The sequence below is a fragment of the Apaloderma vittatum genome, unplaced genomic scaffold, assembly GCF_000703405.1.
Source record: "Apaloderma vittatum isolate BGI_N311 unplaced genomic scaffold, ASM70340v1 scaffold43087, whole genome shotgun sequence".
NCBI lineage: Eukaryota > Metazoa > Chordata > Aves > Trogoniformes > Trogonidae > Apaloderma > Apaloderma vittatum.
In genome coordinates, this window is record NW_009725353.1 from 1 (window position 1) to 19621 (window position 19621).

General features: G+C 36.4%; 1 protein-coding gene across 1 annotated transcript in view; it reads right to left on the reverse strand.

The window, feature by feature from the left end:
* Nucleotides 1-9530: 9530 nt before the first annotated feature.
* The window catches only part of STXBP6 (syntaxin binding protein 6 (amisyn)), a gene marked incomplete at its 3' end in the record, with an annotated part of 49245 nt that continues 39154 nt past the window's right edge, over nucleotides 9531-19621 (reverse strand). Inside the window, exons 2-4 of the mRNA XM_009872850.1 lie at nucleotides 14249-14379; nucleotides 12269-12442; nucleotides 9531-9715 (exon numbers count right to left, since the gene is read on the reverse strand). Of these exons, the coding sequence (XP_009871152.1) occupies nucleotides 9531-9715; nucleotides 12269-12442; nucleotides 14249-14379 (490 nt within the window). The remainder of the gene's footprint in view (nucleotides 9716-12268; nucleotides 12443-14248; nucleotides 14380-19621) is intronic.

The window sequence follows — 19621 nt, forward strand, 5'->3', positions numbered from 1 at the left end:
ATCAAAATATTCAGATGGATGAAGAACCAACGGATGGTGGCACCTGACACTTCCTTAAGGTGCCGCTCCTTACTGAGCATACTTGTTAAAATCATCATTACCAGGGAGTTCCTGTTCCCAGACCACAGTTAGTCCATGGCTTCCCATCACTACTGTAAGTAATGCTGGATCATAAAGGTTGACAGGAAAAACATGTTCTTCCCCTCCTTTTTCATCCCTCTTACCTCTTTGCCAAGTGACTGTTACACATCCTTTCAACGTTTACTGCTCCTGTGCTGACAGCCTCATTTAGGAGTTTTTTTGAATGAAAAAGGAAACTGCTGCTAAGAACCAAACAGATAAAAGGTTTCTGACCAGCTCGAATTATTAAGTAGAAGATTACAGAAACAGTGTTTCTGTGATTGTAATTGTGTACAATAATTCCCTCTTACAACTTAACGAGTTTCTGTGTCATATGAATGGGATGTTCTGAAGATAATTTCAATATTTAAATTATCAGCCAGAAGGGATGACTAAGTGATCTAAAAGACTGAACATTCATAGAAAGTGTTATCTTCAGCGGTTTTATTAATTTAATTAACAGCTTTGAAATACTTGAACCTGAATTTAAATCTGAACATCAACTTCTCAAGGATTTCAAGGATAATTTACTTCCCACTTTAAATTTGAGCCTTAAGATCTAGAAGTCTCCTTGCTCATCCTGGACAGGAAGATTTCCATGGACTTCCACAGACTTCCACCTTCTTTGAAAGTAAAACACTTCTGCAGGTCTTTACACCTGAATCCAGAAAGTTTATGATCTTCAAAAGAAGCAGTAGCTGCTGGTCTGGTAACTGTTGTGATTTAAGTGGTATATTTGACATTTAATTTAGCTATTACCAATCGTGCAACATTAAGAGTCATCATACTCTGAAGACACAGAGCAATGTCACATCTTTGGAAAAATCTGATCCTGCCCAGGAACGTCACACAGATTTCAGAGTAAGAACTGATCTCAAGTTAAGACTGATTACACTAGATTTCCTTGTTTTGATGAGACCTAGGCAATTTCTTCTTACACAAATGAGTCTTCAATACCCATTAACGACAACAGCAGCCAAGAACAGCTGTGAATAGAAAAATGAAGGCAAATATTGCATATTATTTTAAAGGAGACTTCTAGATTAAAAATCCATCTAATTTGGTATTTTGTCCAAAGCACATAAAACAGAAACCAGAAACTGTGGATTATAAGCACCCTTTAAACCTTTATAAACCTCTTAAAATAGGATCTCATAGTCTTCAGTCTTCTTGATTTGCAACACCTGATATGAAGCATATAAAATTGATTCTAGTAGTTTAGAATATTTTATACTGCAATAACATTTTCTAATATAATCCTAGTTTGTCGCTTCATTGCTTTTCAATCCATTCCTTACATCTGCATACAATTTATTTTTATGTATCTCTAATCTTGTATTTTATGGCCCAAAAAAAGCCAAGTTTAACATATCTCAGTTCTCACCTGAAGAAACAGCATATACTATTGCTGCTGCTAGTTAAGTAATGTCTGTACCTTGGGTGTTAAACAAATGCTTCCAAGTTATTTCTAACAGAAAAAAAACCCCACCTTGTGCATCATAATATCGTATTTTTTAAAAGGTCCTGCAAGGTCCTACTTACAGGAAGCAAAACAATAACCCTTGCTGTTAAACAATAAAATGAGATAAGCTTTATTGACAACTGAGATCAGTTTCTTCCTCTGCTCTCATTAGCCAATGCCAGCTCTTTAGATTTGCTAGGTACATTTTAAATATTACAAGAAACTCATAAACCCAACCAACCAATCAAAAAAAACAACAAAAGAAAAACACAAACAAGCAAACAAACAAAACCAACCAAAAAATCAAATCAGTCTGGTGGATAGCATGACATTTTGTTGTTGTTGTTGGTTTAGCCCTAGGTTTAACCTATTTACTGGAAAGAAAGCTACAGAAGAAAGCTACATGCTCCTTCTGTATTGACTGAATGGAGAATATGTCTCCATTTCAGATTCCTGTGATGACGACAGCTCACACAGCCACTCCAGATGTGGGCTGTCAGCTATCCGGGGTCCTGCAAGCAATATCATCCCAGCTGCACAAAGCTGAGCAGAGGCTGCAAGGTCCACCTGAGGACATGAGTAAACGCTCTGATTTGAAGACTGCTGTAACTAGACTACCGATAGTACCCACTACCAGAGCTGTGCTCAACTCATCTGCATGAGGTTTTTTTATCATGGCTTTGTGGAAATATTCTAAATGAGACACTAATGGAATAAAGTTTCTTCACTTTTGCACCACTATCAAGCATGAATCATGTAGAACAATCACAGCATCCAGGTGTTCAACAGCAAAACAATTCAGAGCTGAAATTCACACTGAATGAAGAGGAGTCTGCTACGGTTCCTGTTGGGCAAGATAAGGGAAGTCTGAAAGATACTGCTGACCTTAATTTGGTAGAAGGATATGCTACTAAAAATCTGTCCAGGTCATCATCAGTGACTCTCCTAACAGTAAGCTTAAGTCAACACTTGAGAGAACTTTACCTTCTGTCCTATCCAAATCCGTAACTGGCTTTAAAGCATCATTTCAGCGTGAGCCCTTTTGAGGGGGGAAGGAGGGAAGAAAGAAAGAGGAGAAAGCATGCTGTTTATATAGGTGTACAAGCAGCAGCCAGCCAAGGTACACATTTTGTGTTTTTGTTAAATGTAAATAAAAGCAAAGAGGAAAGAAATAATTTGATGCATCTTTTTAGTGGTCGGGAAGTGAAGAGAGACCAAAAAATACTAAATAGATCCACATACTGATTATTTTAATGAAAAAAAATTCTAACAGAATGAAGAGATGAGACAAACATCTTCACAGAATTTCTTTGTAGCCTGATAGCAGCACTGAATCTATCACAATTAGTCTTAGAAAGTGCAGGTATTTCAGTAATCTGGATCAGCTTCTAACTTTCAATAATGGGAAAGTTAAGTGATTATAGGGATTGTCATTTCAAATTCGATTCCACCCCAGGAATCAAAAAAGTGGCGTCCATACCAAGCCTCTTCTCCTCTCAAGCTTTTTTACAGCGGCACAGATGTATATTAAACAGTAATGCTAATCCATGAAATCATAAAAAATACCATGTCACTGCAACTAAATTTTATGGGCTATTTTTCAAGTAACTTGAGTAGCCTGGAAGACATTTTCCTATTTATCTGCTACCTAGACTGATGGTCTACAACTCTATTTTAAATTTACCTCTTTCAGGTTAGGAATCTAAACAGTTTAGAAACCTGGACTAGTTAGAAGTGATTATTTGGAGAAGAGACACACACACAAACTAGCTTTTTCTTCTAAGCTGAAGAACAGGGACTGACATTCTATTCAAACATGAACACTGGATATATATATATATATGTAATTAAGGTCAGGTGAAAGGGCTGTTAAAATCAGGGGGTGGAAAACAGAATTAGAATGGGCTAGTTTATCCAATAGCATTGCCAGCAGACTTTTTTTTTTATCAGTTCTGTACATAGAATTGAAACAGTGGAGAGAGATGAAAATAGGGATGGAACATTGTTCACCAATAAAACACTTAATATTACTGTTTTGAAGATTTAGTTTTGCTGGACACAAGAATAACTATGTATTAACTCATAAAGAATACCAGTTGTTCTACTCCTGTAACCAGCCTCCTGAATCTGGAAAGGGTTACGGTTTATTTCCATGTGGAACAAAGGCATCACCTCCTAACATCCCAGATGATGAAAAACTTTTATCATCCTCCTTCCCCTCAATTCCCAGAAAGTCTGAAGATACAGAGTGTCGTTTAACTGATGTCATTGCCTTATCTTCACCATAGATTTAGCATGGACTTTTCCAACATTTAAATACTCTTTTCCAGTTCTGAGCCTGGAAATGTCAGCCATATTAAGGGTAGTTTGAACTGCGAGAACAATGTTAGAGGGAAAGCAATGCTGTTTGTTTCCATGGAGTGTTGTGTTTTCAAATATCATATTTACAAGAAAGCAAAAAAATAAACAAAACATGCCCCCATCTGCCAAAACACAAACAAATGGAAAATTAAAGAAAACACAGCCCATATACTACAAATTAAAACACAGCTATAGATTAAGATTGCATCTTAACAATCAGAAAGTAAAATTAAACGATAGTAAATAAGATTATCCAAAAAAGGTCTTCTCTGCATTCTCCTGTCAGTATGGGAACTGTGAAAGATGAAGATGCTAAAAATCCTCAAAAGAGAAACGACCTATGTTATCGAAGTCACAAGCGAGTTGTTGCTGTGAAATCACACAGCAGGGATATATATATATACACATATAAAAATACTGACCTTTTCCTATCTGTGTCAACAAGACAAGTTACAAGAGACTGAAAACATCAACACTAATGAATTCCTGCTAGTTATGAAGGACCACACTGTAGTAAATTTAGAATGACTTTTAGAGGGGAAACAATGCTGGACAATAAGTACAAGATAATTTACACTTCCTATTTACTTCATTCAGATGTATAGTAATGTCATTGCCTTATGACTTTAAAAGAGACTGTTTAGGAGAGATATGGCTTCTAAGATTTTTACCCAGAAGATCAAGAAATTATCCTTGAGACAGATCAAGTCCTACCCTTTCTGACTGAAGCTGGAAAGAATCAAAATTCAGAACGATAACAAAAAGATACTCTGAAAAAAATATCCACCAATCCTTATGCACCAGATGGTTCTAAGCAAAAATTTCAAACAAGCTAGTGGCTCTATGGTTTACAAACAAGATGAGGTCAAATGACTGGAGCCCTGTAATTTTAAGAAAAGCTGTTTTTTAATAGTTCTTTTGATTTTTCTTGTCTCAAGCAACCTAAGAATTTATGGAAAATTCATTCTCAAGGACTTAAAAAGCTCACAAATATCTAGAAATTGATTTGGATTCACACAAAATTGTGTCCCACAGAGCAATTTTCAGTAGGTTATTTTCAGTTATTACTATCAACACACGATTTGCATTCACTTTCCAGACTAGAAAAAAATGACTGCATTAAATGAACTAACAGTGACCTAAAGAAATGTAAGAAATTACTGGGTTGCAGAAACAGAAAAGGAGGATTTTAGTTTTGAAACAGCTGGGCATCCAAGTGGTCCAGTTCGCCCTTTTGTAGATTTCATTTGGCCATCATCCAAGCCTGCTTTTTCTTCTTTTTTAAAAGAATAAGATAAGCAATTCTGTTTTCCATTTCTGATAGTTCTGAAGTCATTATGAACATGGACAATCTCCTTTCCATGTCAGAGTCCAGCTAGATGAAGAAAAGTTTCCTCAGGGATGAATACGTTCTGGCTGGTCTCGCATGGCTACACACAAAGGTGACCAGAAGACGGCCTTCCCCCATCAATTAATGCACAGTAGCACCAAAACACAACTAGCATCCAGATAATTTTAAGCAAGTACTGATGAATCCCAACATGTTATAACATACATATGCAGATCCAAACATATGTTTTATCTATACAGAAATATATCTCTATATATGTGTATGTGTAAATCTATTAAAACCACTCAACTTATGAAGCTATGCAAAGTGAAACAGTAAAAGAAATCTCAGTAAAACAAATCAGGGTCAAACCAGCCACGAGAATCTTTGCCACTACTGGGATAAATTACACTCAAGATAAATTCTGCCCCTGGGGTAAAAAGTATCTCAGGTAGTCCTTGAGGCAGATTTACAGGACTGACAAACCGAGTATATAGTAACCCAGTTTGCTAAGTCAAATCAATCACTAAAGAAAAACATGGACTTTTCTTCAGTTTATTTATCAGCAATTTTCTTTAGGGAAATGCAGCCAGTAGCAGCTACCCATACTGAGTGTTTCAAAGATGCTGCAAAATTCTTATTAAAGTCATCATTAGTTTATGGGCCCAGACAGTTGTGTTTCATTTGAAATACAGTAACTTTCTTTAAAGCTGGAGGACATGATCTCTAGTGCTCACCAAAACACAACGTGGGACCCACATAAGCTCTTCTTTGTCCTAAGTAGCCCTGTGACACTGTGCCTTCTCCTGGAACCCGACCAAAGGCACAACCAACAGGTGCAGAAACTGTCTACTCTCAAGTTTATTTTTACAGGCTGTTCACTTTCTGCCACAAAAGAACTTTTTTTGAGCAGAATTCTAATGCACCAAACCTGACGCTGCAGCAACCTGAAAGCCACAACAAACGATACCTTCAGTTTAAATATAATTTCCGTCAAAAATATTTACCAAGGCACTGACACACAGCAAAAGAAATCACACACAGGCGTGTGGCTCGACGGTGCTAGAACACACTAGAGATACAAGAGCAGTTCAGTAGAACTGCTTTAGAAACCGACTGTATTTTGTTTAGAGAGAAGTAAATATAAGTGCCACAGCAGATGGGACTGGTGCTGTGCCCAGCCGTACGCACTGCAGCAGGCAAACGGGAGTAACTACGCAAGTCATCCCCTAAGCCTCAATAATTACTGGTTTGCTTGATGATCAGAAGAACAAGAGAAAAATAGATTACTTCCAATCTGAGCTTATTAAAGAAAATTATGATTATATTCATATCTTTAGATAGCTAATATTTTAAATGTTTTTACTTAGGCAGCACATTAAAGCAAGAACTTTCATAAGCTAAGTGGTTTTTTATCTTCTTTCTACCTTTGATCTTTTTGTCTTGATCTGGTTTTAGTGCTAATAAATGTTCCACTCAAAAAACCCCAAGGATAAGATATTATCTACATTTTCCAAGCCAATTACATTCACAAACTTTAGTTTCTTCTAGGGTTCAACATCACCATATACTTTTGATGTCCCCACCTTCCTGCCTCCAAAATACGGTACTGAGGTTTGAAGTTTAGTCAAAATTACAGAAATGAGAAAGTAATAAATAAAGTCTGGAGAATATATTGCACTAAGATTAAGAGCCAAACTGACAGGTCACAAATGTCTTTCCCAAAAAGTAATTATCTTCTCTACTAGACGATCTCTGAGGTCCCTTCCAGCCTATGCCATTCCATGATTCTATGATTCAAATGAACTTCTGCTGATGTTTTGAATGCTGGCAATGACGCCAGGACAGGACGTTACTGTATACTGCAGACTGGCTATAAATTAAGGAAATATCCAACTAGGATCAATTTCATATTAAAACAAACTTTACCCTCTTCCAAACTGAGATTCTATCTAAACATAAAAACTTTAAACTCTCAGCAAATGCATTTATAAAAATGAATACTAACATAAGTTAGTAGTATGTTTGATACTTAGTAGTATTTATTCTTAATGAAAGTCTAACCAATCAGGAACTTCTTGCATCAATAATTACTACAAAAGCTCTCCACTCTGTCTCTGTGAACATCAAAATATGATAATTTGACATAAAAATATTTCCCATTTCTATGTCAAAATAGTATTTTACACCTGGAAGATGACACCACACTTAGGCCTTCATTCTTCAGAAAAAGCAAGAGAACATATGGTTTAATACTTTCCATGTTTCTGGTCTCCGAGTTACACAGATCAAAAAGAAACCAAACTTACAATCATAAATGTCCCTTCTCATTTTATGTACTCCTATAGATTTTGCAAGAACACAAGCTACCTTTTTGCTCAAGATTCTCATTTTAGAAAGTTAATTTAGATTCCCATTTTAGAAAGTTAATTTAGAGTTCTGATTACATGTAATATTTCTACGGAACAAGCACTCAACTATTCTTATCCATTCTGATCTCAACACATAGCTTTTAGGCTTAAGATAACTAAAACCCATTCAGTTAAATAAAAAAGTAGTAAAGGAGAATTAATCTTGACATGAATATGAAGGGGGTAAAAGCAAGCACCTGAAATGGTCTTTGGCAGCAGAGAATTTATTTCTAGTATTTAAATCTCTAGATTAACAGTGGCCTTTATCTTCTCAAAGCAAACAACTGAGTATTTGGCATACATTGGCAAGAAATATCTTAACCAAATGTAAAAACAAATAGGCTGTTTCTGTGCAGAAACATTGTTAAAATTCATCTGATCACTAATTTAAAAATGACAGAACATACTTTGTCTCTATTTTTTGATCAAATTAATTTGCATCAGAATTAATTTACAAGTAAAAGCCTGCAAGAACAATACGTTCCATTACACTCTTTTTTCAACGGCTATCTGGTAAGAACTAGAACCAACAAGTACCAGGTATCTGACAGAAGGGAGAGGAAGCAACCATCTTGCTTCCCATCCTAATTCCCAACGGCCGCTTTTCGATCATCTTCTTTAGTAAGTCATTAATTTTGCACAGCATGGTGAACACCACTATATGCTTAACAGGTCTAAAATGTGGTAAGCTAAGATGAATCAACAGCATATGAAAAAAGAAGTATTCATTATTATTCTCACACTGGTAATATATTCTTGAAGGAGAAACAGGATGATCCATTAATAACTCCTGCCAGCTGTCCTAGAGAAAAGGTTACAGAGGAAAGATGTAATTACTTTGGGCTTTTTAAGAATATTTTAATTAATTCAGCAGATTGACTGTTAAAACCCAAAGCATATAGGTAGGACAAAGGTTAAAAAACATTAAAAATGTTAAAAAACCTACAAGATCATAATCTTCCTTCAGTTTGGTCTTGCTCTTTTCCAAGGATTATACATTTTTAATGTTTATAAATGGGGTACCTACTGTTTATTCTTATAGGCCCAGCATTAATATTTGAAGAGTTTCAAATGCTGCATCACAGTGTTCTATACAGAAATGAGAGCCAAATTCATCCTCAGTGACAGCCTAATGCTTTGCCAAGAATTAAGTTATTAGAACGAACACCACCTGTAGACGACAAAATTTCTGCACACCACTCATCTCTAACTTTGTTTTATACATTACTGACGTAAAAGCAATAAAATCTTATTAACTTGGCCACCAAATAACAATTAACATAACACAAAGGTACCCCAAATTAGACATATTCCAGTATCAGAACATGTATGTTAGATACAAAAGTGGAAACTACTTCCTACCTCAGTCAAAAAAAACCTCCTGCTCCCAAATGCCTTTGCTCTCCAAAATAAAACCCACAATGCACAACAAACTTTGGAGAGGGCTCTTGTAAATTCTAAACAGAAGACAAGCTTGAAATATTTATTTAGTACAAGATACTAGTAGAAGGAGTCTTGGTACAGTCTTCCCATATTTGAATGTGTTCCTTGTTCTCAGAATCAGCACCCACACCTTTAATCAAGTCTCATTATCACTGTAATTCCTAATGTCATTAATCAAGTTACAGAAAATAATCTAGCCTATTTAACCCTATAGACTACAGCCTTACGTGATACTCAAAGGCAAATACAGCAAAAAGTCACTCTGGAGAAGAAGAATCAAGGGCAGGGCTCTGTCCTGGAGGGGAAAGTGTGTGTGTGTGGGAGGAGGAAAAAGGAAGAAGGCAATGGGAAGGGTCTGCAGTTCCACAGGGACACCCGTATTTATTTACGTCTAAGCTCCTACGTGCTTCCTGCAGAAACAGGAGCAGCATGAATTTCACTTTCTTCACTCCTACCCTTTAGGAAGGAACAAGGCCCAATAAGATAAGTAAGCTTGTAAACAATCCCTTCAAGTTCTTTCATCTTCAGCTCCACTTGGGAGGAACTGTTCTTTGGTGGAGTTTGTTTGTTTCGGAAAATATGCATTAGCTACAAGATAAATGTTACATATATGACACGCATATCTATGTATCATTACACACAAGCATGTGGATTTATGTACATATATATTCTATTATTATATTTTAAAAATAAATTGTAAGGTATCGAAAAAAAATACTACCTTCCACATGCACCGCAACAAAACGGTAACAACAAGAAAACCAAGTTGCAAATTCTGAACCGAATTCAAATTATTTCAAGCTGTATCCTCAGGTATATGTTCTTTGGTTTGCCTGGCTACAGCTGGAACTCGCTTTTTCCAGTCAGGATGAATCAGAGATTGACAACATGTTGCACTGTATTTTCCCTAAAAAAAAAGTGTTATACAGCAGATTTCAGACTAAATGGGTTTTGATCCATTGTTGGCTAACCCTGGGCTTTGTGCCTGACCAACTTCCAACTCGCAGAACTGCTTCTAAAGTCAATGCGTGGTGCTGCTGCTGGTCACTGAACTACTGCACTTGCCACCAAGTAACAGACCAACTAACACGACCCAGGGACTGAACTAACTTCACAGGACTCCCTATTAGCAAGCAGACCTGCCCTTAACTGGGAGATACTTCAAAGCTACTAGGACAGTTATTCATTTGTTTTTAATCAGGGGAGGAAGCACAGCTCCACTAGACAAATACCTTTAAAGTAATACATTAGGAAATTCGGAAAAATGCTAAACAGCACAGCAGAAAACTATTGTTCTTCCACAATTCAAAGAAGTTTAGTTTGAAATGCTCATTTATTTTTCATAATGTAAGAAATATCAGCATGGGTATTAATGGTTTTAGAGCTGAGTAAGAATTTATTTGCACACATGAATACATCACTAAAGCTTCTATTTGTAGTACAGGTATAGTATTTCTGTAGAAAACTTAGCATTGTACCAAGAACACCAATCTGAATCCTGAACGGAATGGCAGATGTTTAAACAGACTATGCATCTTATGTATTACAAGACAATTTCCAATACTAAGACATTGCCTTTCCTAATTATTAATATTGGGTATTTGCTAATGGGGACTTTTAAAAGAAAATTTTGGTAAACTTCCCATTTCTTGGTGAGGTTGACACACAGAAAGTCACTGGAATTTAGAATCAACTATTAGTTGATTTATAGTTATTTGTAGTTTCTGTCAAAATTAAACTTATCCGCGCAGAGTCTGTAACCCAGTGTGAGGAAAAAGATGACAGCGTGAAGAACAGCAGAAGCACTGTATCCATGAGGAGAGGAGATTTATCAATCCCTGGCCCCGTACTACTCCATAGTCTTTACCATGTGTGTGCAGACACAGACCACGTATGTCTGTGCATGGGCAAAATAACAGGGCAGGAATACAGGAACAGGCACCCCCTGACAGGGGAGGATGGCTGAACAGGCCTGTTGTAACCATCAAGTTGTAATAAAGAGAATGTGGTTATCCTTCATGGGACATGGGAGGGTCTGGCTCGTGTTAAAAAAGTAGAAGTCAAGCAGAAGTTTATGAACCTAAGTGGCAATTCCACTTCACCCTCTCCCCCCCTCTGCCGTGATCACATCTGTTTAGGATAAAGGTTAATATTTGGGTCAGCTGAATCAGGAATTCCATTTTGGAAAGGTCAAGCTTCTGACAATAAAATAATTTCAGAGGCTAAAGTGTGTGGTGGTTTATTAATACTGACTTACTAGCAAACAAATGACAAACAAAGGCTTGGTAGGAGACTTCTCGCTCTTGAGGAGGAACAACAACAACTAAACAAAACCCCAAGTCAGTTTGCACTTCTCTTCTACCATTTGGAAACTCATTGAGAAAAACAATTTTTTACTCCAGCTGTGAAGAACACAGGCAGTGTAAATATTTTTTAAAGTGTTCTGGTTTAGAGCAGACAAAAATGAGTCTATTTTCAGAAATTTCAGTCTAAGGGAACAAGTAAGTTTATTTTCCTAAAGAATACTTTGTGAAATACATGAAAATCCTCTCCCACAACAGGTTTTTTTTCTCAGCAAGTGGAAGGTAAATACCATTTTCACATATTGAATAGATTTTTCTTACCTAATCAAATGTTTTCTAGTCTAATCCTGGAAATTCACACCAACTTACGTGACTTTTGAAATATAACAAAATTCTAAGCTAACCGATCACAGTAATTCCAAAAAAATATCACGGGAAGTTTAGCAATAACCACTTTTTCAGACTTGTGAAGAAATAGCAATGCAGACCAGGCTTTCTGTAGGAAATATTTCAGGGCACCCAGAAATGTTTCTGGATGAGCAGAAGTAGAGAGATGAATCAAAATGAAGGTTGATAAGAAGAGGGAGGAGAACGACTTTCTCACAAGGTGGGTAGGGAATATTTCCTCTAGAACTGAAGATTAGAAAGCAAAGATGGCAGAAGGGTGTGAAGTCGTGCTTGATGAAGAAGTGGCGAAGTCTAAAACTGTCCTACCGTCAAGTCAGCACAGTCCGACCCATGATTTCAAGATGTAAGTAAGGCTGCCAGTTCATCTGAACACAGAGTAACACACGCAAATCATTTCATGTCCAGCTGCCCAAAGTATTCCAGCTCTGACTGACTTACCTCCCATAATTTTAGATTGGCAGTTAATAAATTCTGGCTTCTTGTCTGTAAGGTATCGCTGACAAGTGTTATGTAGAACCTGAAAGAATGTGCATTTTTCTGAAGCTGTGCTTGCTACCCATTGGTCAAAAGCATTTTCAAACAGTAAATCAAATTCTGGGGAATCCTAGAAGAAAAAATAAAAACCACATTACTCTTATTCTAGTTTTATAAATGACTTGAAGAATGATTTAGAGTTATTTTTTAAAAGGTGTTATGCTGGAAAATGCAGAAAGGTCATGCAACTCAATACCATCCTGAGATTACTTTTCCTTTGAATACTTTCAGATGCAAAAAACCAACAGACAGAAAGTTGTTTGGTTTTTTGGTTGTTTTTTTTTCTTGCAGGTATTTTTAATAAGGAATATTCAACTATAACAAGAATACCTGAAAATAAAAATAATTTAGACGAAAAGATTAAAAGGTGGAACCTTATAAGAAATAGTTACCTACAGATATATAGTTATTTGTGTCTACTATATTATGCAAGGATTTGTTCCTCTCAGCACAAAATCTACTTGCACACTATATTATAGAAGATGTGATTCTGCTCTTGATGCTCAACCAAAGGAAAACAAACAGCAAGTCATAGTTACTCTATTGACTGTATCAGCACAAAGTGTTGCATAGGTCTCAGGATAACACGAACAAAAGAGCACTCCCAGAACAAATGAAATCCCTGCTCTATACTGTGCATCAACTGCCAAAATAAAATGAATTTATGCAAGAAGTATTGCTGTATATTTAGCAGTATTTGCTAAATGTTTTGTAATCTAGTCTAGTAATTTCTTGTTTTTAAAAAAAGAGATAAAATCGATTAACACTAGGAATTCAACAGAGGACAAGTTTGAAAGGAACATGCCTAAGCTTAAGAACGTGGTAGGACTTTCAATGTGAGAGTATCCCAAGTATCTGTTATTTACACAGCTCAATAGCAGGTGCTGGGAAATGGCCTAAAGCTCATACCCCTTACCTATTTGGAATTGCTCTCATTTTCAGTATGCCTCGGCCCAGAGAAAATGTAATTTCACTCTCTGCATTTCACAGGGCAGTGACCTAACGGTTAATTTTTTTTTTTTTTTTTGTATGAAAGTGTAGTGGGCACTAGCAGAATTTGGTGCACCAGTTTTAGGATGCTGACGTGACTGAGCAGAGCAGAGCTTTGGACCAACGGAGGAGGCCAGTCACAAACATTTTGCTGTACAATGAACACAGTAAGTCCCAGTTACTGTAATCACATAGTATGAGCCACGTTCCTACTAATTCTGCTGTTTTACTACTGAATATTTGTACTCATAAGCTTAGTACACATTAGTACGCCTTTGTCCTGCGGCAGCTCAGGGCAAGCTGTATATTCTACATTAAAAGGAGTAATTCCAGAACTATTTAGTGGGAGGTTGTTTTTTGTTTATATTGGCATTCACTTGCTTTTGGCAACTGAATCACACCAACACCCTTTATGGAAAAAGATAAAAATGCAGAAGGACCTGGTGAGAGGACTGTCCTAGAAAAAAGTGCAAGGCTCTCAGTATTTCACAAACTTGAACTTAAATAACCTCTCTCGTCCTTGCTTCTACTTACCGCTCTATCTTACAATACAGCTGCATGCCAAAATGTACCCCAAGAGGCTTAGAGCTAAAGACAAGGCAAACAAGGCTCCTGGTTTTCTCATTTACAAAGTAGAGAGAGAAAGAGTACAAAGATAAGTAGAGAAAGACAGGAAGAAAAAAAGCCATGTGACTATGAGCTTTTGTCTCCTCCCATTTTTCCCATTAAAATCTATTTCATGTATTCCATGAACTTTCATGTATTTCATGCACTTAAACCTGTATCCTATCTTTCCAGATGCCTTTTGAATAGTCAAAGAATGTCAAATTCACAAAGCAGTTATAAAAGAGCCCAATTTCCACTTTCTAGAACTGCTCAAACTCACCCGATTAGGGTCTATACCGTTGACCTGGCGAAGCTGCTCGAGCATCCACTGCGTTCTCCTGACAAAAGACGTAGAGCCTTCAAATTGCTTCACCTTCGTAATAGACGCTTGAGCTGGTTTCTTGTTTGTCACTGAACATACAAAAGAGGAAACGTAACTGAAATGGGCTTAATGTTTGAGGAAGATGCTGTTTAATTCACCATCAGTAGCTGGTTTGCTGGTGCAAAGTTCCACAAAATAAATACGTGTCACCGATTCTGACAGTAGGCAACATACTTGAAAGCACATTCCTCAGTGACAAAATGATGGTACTATGCCAAACAAGCATTACGCTACTCAGAATTGGATATATTTTACTCATTATCAGCTTAACTTGCCAACATCCTGTAAAAAACCAGAACTAAACCCAAAAGTCTTTCCATTTGCATTCCACAATCACCTTGCTGTTCTCTTTTCCTGACACTGAAGTTTCTCATACCTAGCCTCTTATTGATTTGTCTTCTTGTAGTTTCATACAAAAAAACCCCAAACACACTTTCTAAGTCCATTTACGTACCTTTTTATAAAAAATCTGTTACTTCAGACTGACTTTTGTGTTGGTGATTAAAAAAATACAGGTTTCTCCAGACTTCTCACACCATGTCACATGTAGGTCACTTGTATAACACCACTACCTTCCATAACATTCCATTCCCAATTTCCAGTCAGCTGATCTAAGTATATGCACTTACTGCACTGAGAAAGGAAACCCATCAAATCATAGACTAGTCTGTGAAAAATCTAGTTATAAGAATTAAGGAACTAAAGATCACAACGCAATCCCGCAAATATTCAGTACTACAGGCTAAAGACGATAAATATGAATGATCTTATTTGTTAATAAGCAAAATACATGTTAATAACCACAAAGTCAGTCATGCAAGACTGCTCCGCCTTTTTTTTTAAAAAAAAGCAATATAAAACACTCCGATTAGTGTATCCTTAACTCAGCAGCAGATTTTCAAAGAGTACTTACACATGAGAGCTAATTTTTCAACAGCAGGAAAGTTTTCTTCCTGTATTAAGACTTACTCTCTAAACAAATACATTTTCATCAGTATAACTTTTAACCTCCATGAAACTTTTATAGGCAGATTTAAATGCTTTCTATAGTCATACTCTGTATTATTTACGTGCTATTTATCTGCTGTTGTACCTTAAGTCATTTCCAAACACATTTCACTCTCTGTGAATACATAATTTGTGTGATCGTTGTAATGCACAATCTACTAAAGCTGGTATGTCATTAATTTCTCTCTTTAAACTCTTTATTTCCAAAAATACTTTTATCCATGTAATTCTTCAAGAAAAGTAGTACTGGAAAAGTAACTTTTTTTCTGCTTTTAGATGCTCTCAGTTTAAGGCAGCTTTTAAAATAATAAAGACTTGAATAGTACGAATGTTTATTTTTACGAACCCCCTTTACCCAAATAATCAGGAAAACTGACACCTGAAGATGCGTGCTGCATGCACTTCTGCACTCGGGGGCACAGCTACACAGTAAGTAAACACTGATGCAATACTTCATCACTCTGTAAAGTTAAAAAATTAATATTGTTGCTTAGGATGAAAATTTACCAATGCACACATCATTGTGTTGATGCTTAATGTACTTTGGAGCGGATTAGCAAATGTAAGTTAACAAAGATTTCTTCTTAATACTCCAGACACGCACATTTTGAGTCCAGTGTGTACCCATGAATGTGAAAGTCCAAGTACCCTTACAAGAACTTAATTTGATAAACAGAAAATTCATTTCCAACGAAATTTGACCAGGTAAAAAGAAATAAAAAAATCAGATAAACCCAATTATTCGCTAGATGGAATGTTAGTAAGAAGTTACTTTAGAATAGTAAGTGTAGTTGGACTCAATATATGACTAGACTATTGATAAGAACGCAATAAGCAGATTGCTGGAAGTCTCTGCATGGCAGCTGAGGCTCCAAGAATCAAATTGTTGCAAAACTTAACTCAGAGTCTCACATCAAGTAACGCAAAACAGAGAAAATCAATGTAATATCAGAAAGGTGGCAGCAAAATGACAACAGAACAACTACTGAAATGCAGACTAGATATAACTGGGAAGTGAGGTTAAAGATTCACTGATTCTAATGGCCATCGTACCCAAGGCTAACATCAATAAAGCAGAGGTGACAGGCATCCTATCTATACTTACATGCGTTCTGTTTTTACCGCAAGTTTATACACTGAGGTGGGGGAAAAAAAAAAAATCAAGTTACAAGATTAGGCAAGAAATTTATGTTCCTGCCTTCCCTAAATTCACTTTAGTGACAACACCAGTGATCACTTTGGTAGACTCTATAGCATTCTACTAGACCAAGTTTCACATATTTGCTACAAAGCAGTACTAAGAGAAGCCTGTTTTAACAGCAGCTCAAGTTTTATGGTCTGCGGATTATTCATCTTCCATGCAAAAAAGGCAATAATCTACTGCTGAACAAGTCATGTATTAAAAAGAAAAAATTGTGCATGCTACACATAAGCCACATACAGAATTAACACTAGTGGCATTGCAAAACAAAGCACTTGTAACTAGGGAGCACTAGACAGAACAATTATGTGATCAAACACTACGTTTAGCCCTCAGCATCTCACCGATAATCCGTTACGAGATGTATAGCCTTAAATGTTAACGCTGCAAACTCCTCACTGCTCTGAAGGCTTCTACACATACATCCTAGTGCTCTTGAAAATAGGGGTCATTACATATTTCAAGGTGAAAATATCAAATATTATAGATACAGCAGTTAAACACTAAACGTCTAATCTCAACATCTTAACACCTCCAAAAATTATTTGGCTGATTTAACATATCCAAAATCATATTTATTAGATGACTGTTTCTATGTCATCCACTACACAGTAACTCTGGTAGAGGCCAAGAAGGCTCCTACAGAAAAGCTTATATAAATCTTGGGTATCTCAGCTATTTTACATAGAAATGCAGTCTCAGGTTAGCCGATGTGATCTTCTTGGAAAAACGGCAGTTCTCCGTTTCGGTGTCACACTCATAACTACTGCATAGAGCCAGATCTAGTTGCACTTCACCTTTGGTGTCTTGGTATTTTAGAAAAAAGCTAGCATTGCTAGAATATTCAAAAAAATGCTCTAAAACCTTCATTTAGACCATGAAAGTCATTGCTAGACAGCAAAATCCTTTAGCAGCTGGGAAAACCATCCTCACGAGCTGCTCATTATGCTGCTTTGCAAACTGGAGCACCTGCACACAAGCCACTGAGTGCGTGTTATCTTGCAAACATGTTATAAGTCTTAAATCTGTGGATGTGTTTGCTAAAATCTTCCACCATCATTATCTACCTTAATAAAATGAAAGACAATATTTAAGTTATGCTTCAAACTTAGGTGGGATTTTTGTTTGCTTTGTGCTTAAAGCAGAATTTATTGTTATGCCTTCAAAATATGAGGCTAGAGTACTGTAGACAAGGGACATGTATTTGTAACCCATCAACAGATGGTAAGTCCATACAGTATTTCTACGTGTCACCAGGTACAAATGAAATAGCTTTTTTATTTTTATTTATTTAAAGGACCATTCAGTTATTGGTAAAGTAAGAAATAATGCGTGAGAAGTCAGCTACAGTAATTTATGACAGAAGACACTGTGAGGTTTGCTTTCATTGTTTTTTTCAAACCACTAGATTAACATACAACCAAAAGTTGCCAAGTCAGAAATTGCACTATTTCTTCAGGGACTGAGGTAATTATTAACCATTTTGCATCATAAACAAAAAGAAGTTACAGTATTAACTTCTGAACAGGTTGTTAAATCCTGAGAAGCGCATATTTAAGTGACAAACTCCGTTTCAAAAGTAGATTGGAGAGTATGAGGCAGAAATAGTCAGATCAGAATTAGCTTTGGAGAATGCTGTGAGAGAGTCAGGAAAGTCACTGTTACCATTTGGAACACGGAAACAGACACATTTGAATTCCAGAGCTCACCTAGAATCCAGTATCAGGTGCATGTCTAGCATCTTAAGCAGCAAATCAATAGAGCTCTTCAAAAGCTAAGGGAGACTAAAGTCAGGGACCAACTTCATCTCATCTGCAGTCCAGCATATACTTTATCTTTTTCAGTCTTGCAAAATATCTTTACTTGAATTGAAAAGATAAAATAATGAAAAACGATTAATTCCTTAAATACTTGGCCTTCAGAAAGAGTCTGAAAGCTCTAAACCACCGCAGCAGGAACTTTTATTTACTTTATCGGATTTGTAATGCATATTTAAAAAGCAATGTCTGTTCTTGAAGTCTTGACTCTGGATATCTGTGTTTGTTTTGGATATTCTTTAAATTTGGATCTGTGTATTTAATAACACAAATTCTAGGTAGTTAACAATCTTACAACAAGTGCCTTGATTGATCACAAAATTTATAGTCATATTGCAGTGTATTTCTAAAGTGCTGAATGACTGAAGTATCTACTGAAGGGAGAAATTAAAACGTACATTTTGAAGCACTGACTGCTGCAATTGTTCACATTATAACAAGATTTTTTTTATTAATCTGAGCACTGCACTGAGAATAAATTAAGCAGTTAACTTCTATTGCTGTTGAATCACTAGCTCTTGTGGGGAAAAAAAAGAGAAAGAAAAATAAAAGAAACTAGTGCAAATGAAGTAACATCACTTAAATAGTTTCCTCTGAAACTATTTCATTTGTGAACGTGACAGACTCGCTCACTCAGCGGCCTGCAGAGGGTCTAGGACAACTATCTATGCAACAACTCTATATGGCAGCCAACTGGTATGTTCTAACTCATTTAGGTATTAAGGAATAAGAGCCAGATACATAAAACTATCTTAGTATAATTTACCATTTGTATTTCAGGAAAATTATTTCCAGTTTGCTTTACACGGCGGTTGTCAGCTTTCCTGTGTATCAACTCCAGCTTTGAGTCTAAACACCAAAACCTGTAGTATTTCTTATTTTTCCAGAGCAGTTTCAACTAAACAGTGATTTAAAATTCAAGTCAAAAATAATTCTAGAACTTTGAGCCTTCACACTGTGGTTATCCAACTGCTACCTCCTGCAATCTTCATACCTGCCATGGTTCTTAGACCTCAGCTATGTATAATACACAGAGATGCTCTAAGAAGACAGTGCTACTAAGAAACCCAGACTTACATTGCCAGCTCTGAAAATAAACAAAAACAACTAAACCAGGGGAAGGTTTCAATTCCCACCTGCTGGTCAAAGCTTCTCAAATGCCAAAACATCTGATGAGTTGAGGCTCAACTTCTCAGAATTGCATTTCCTACTTTTACCCATATTTCCTCTTTGCTTCCTTTGACA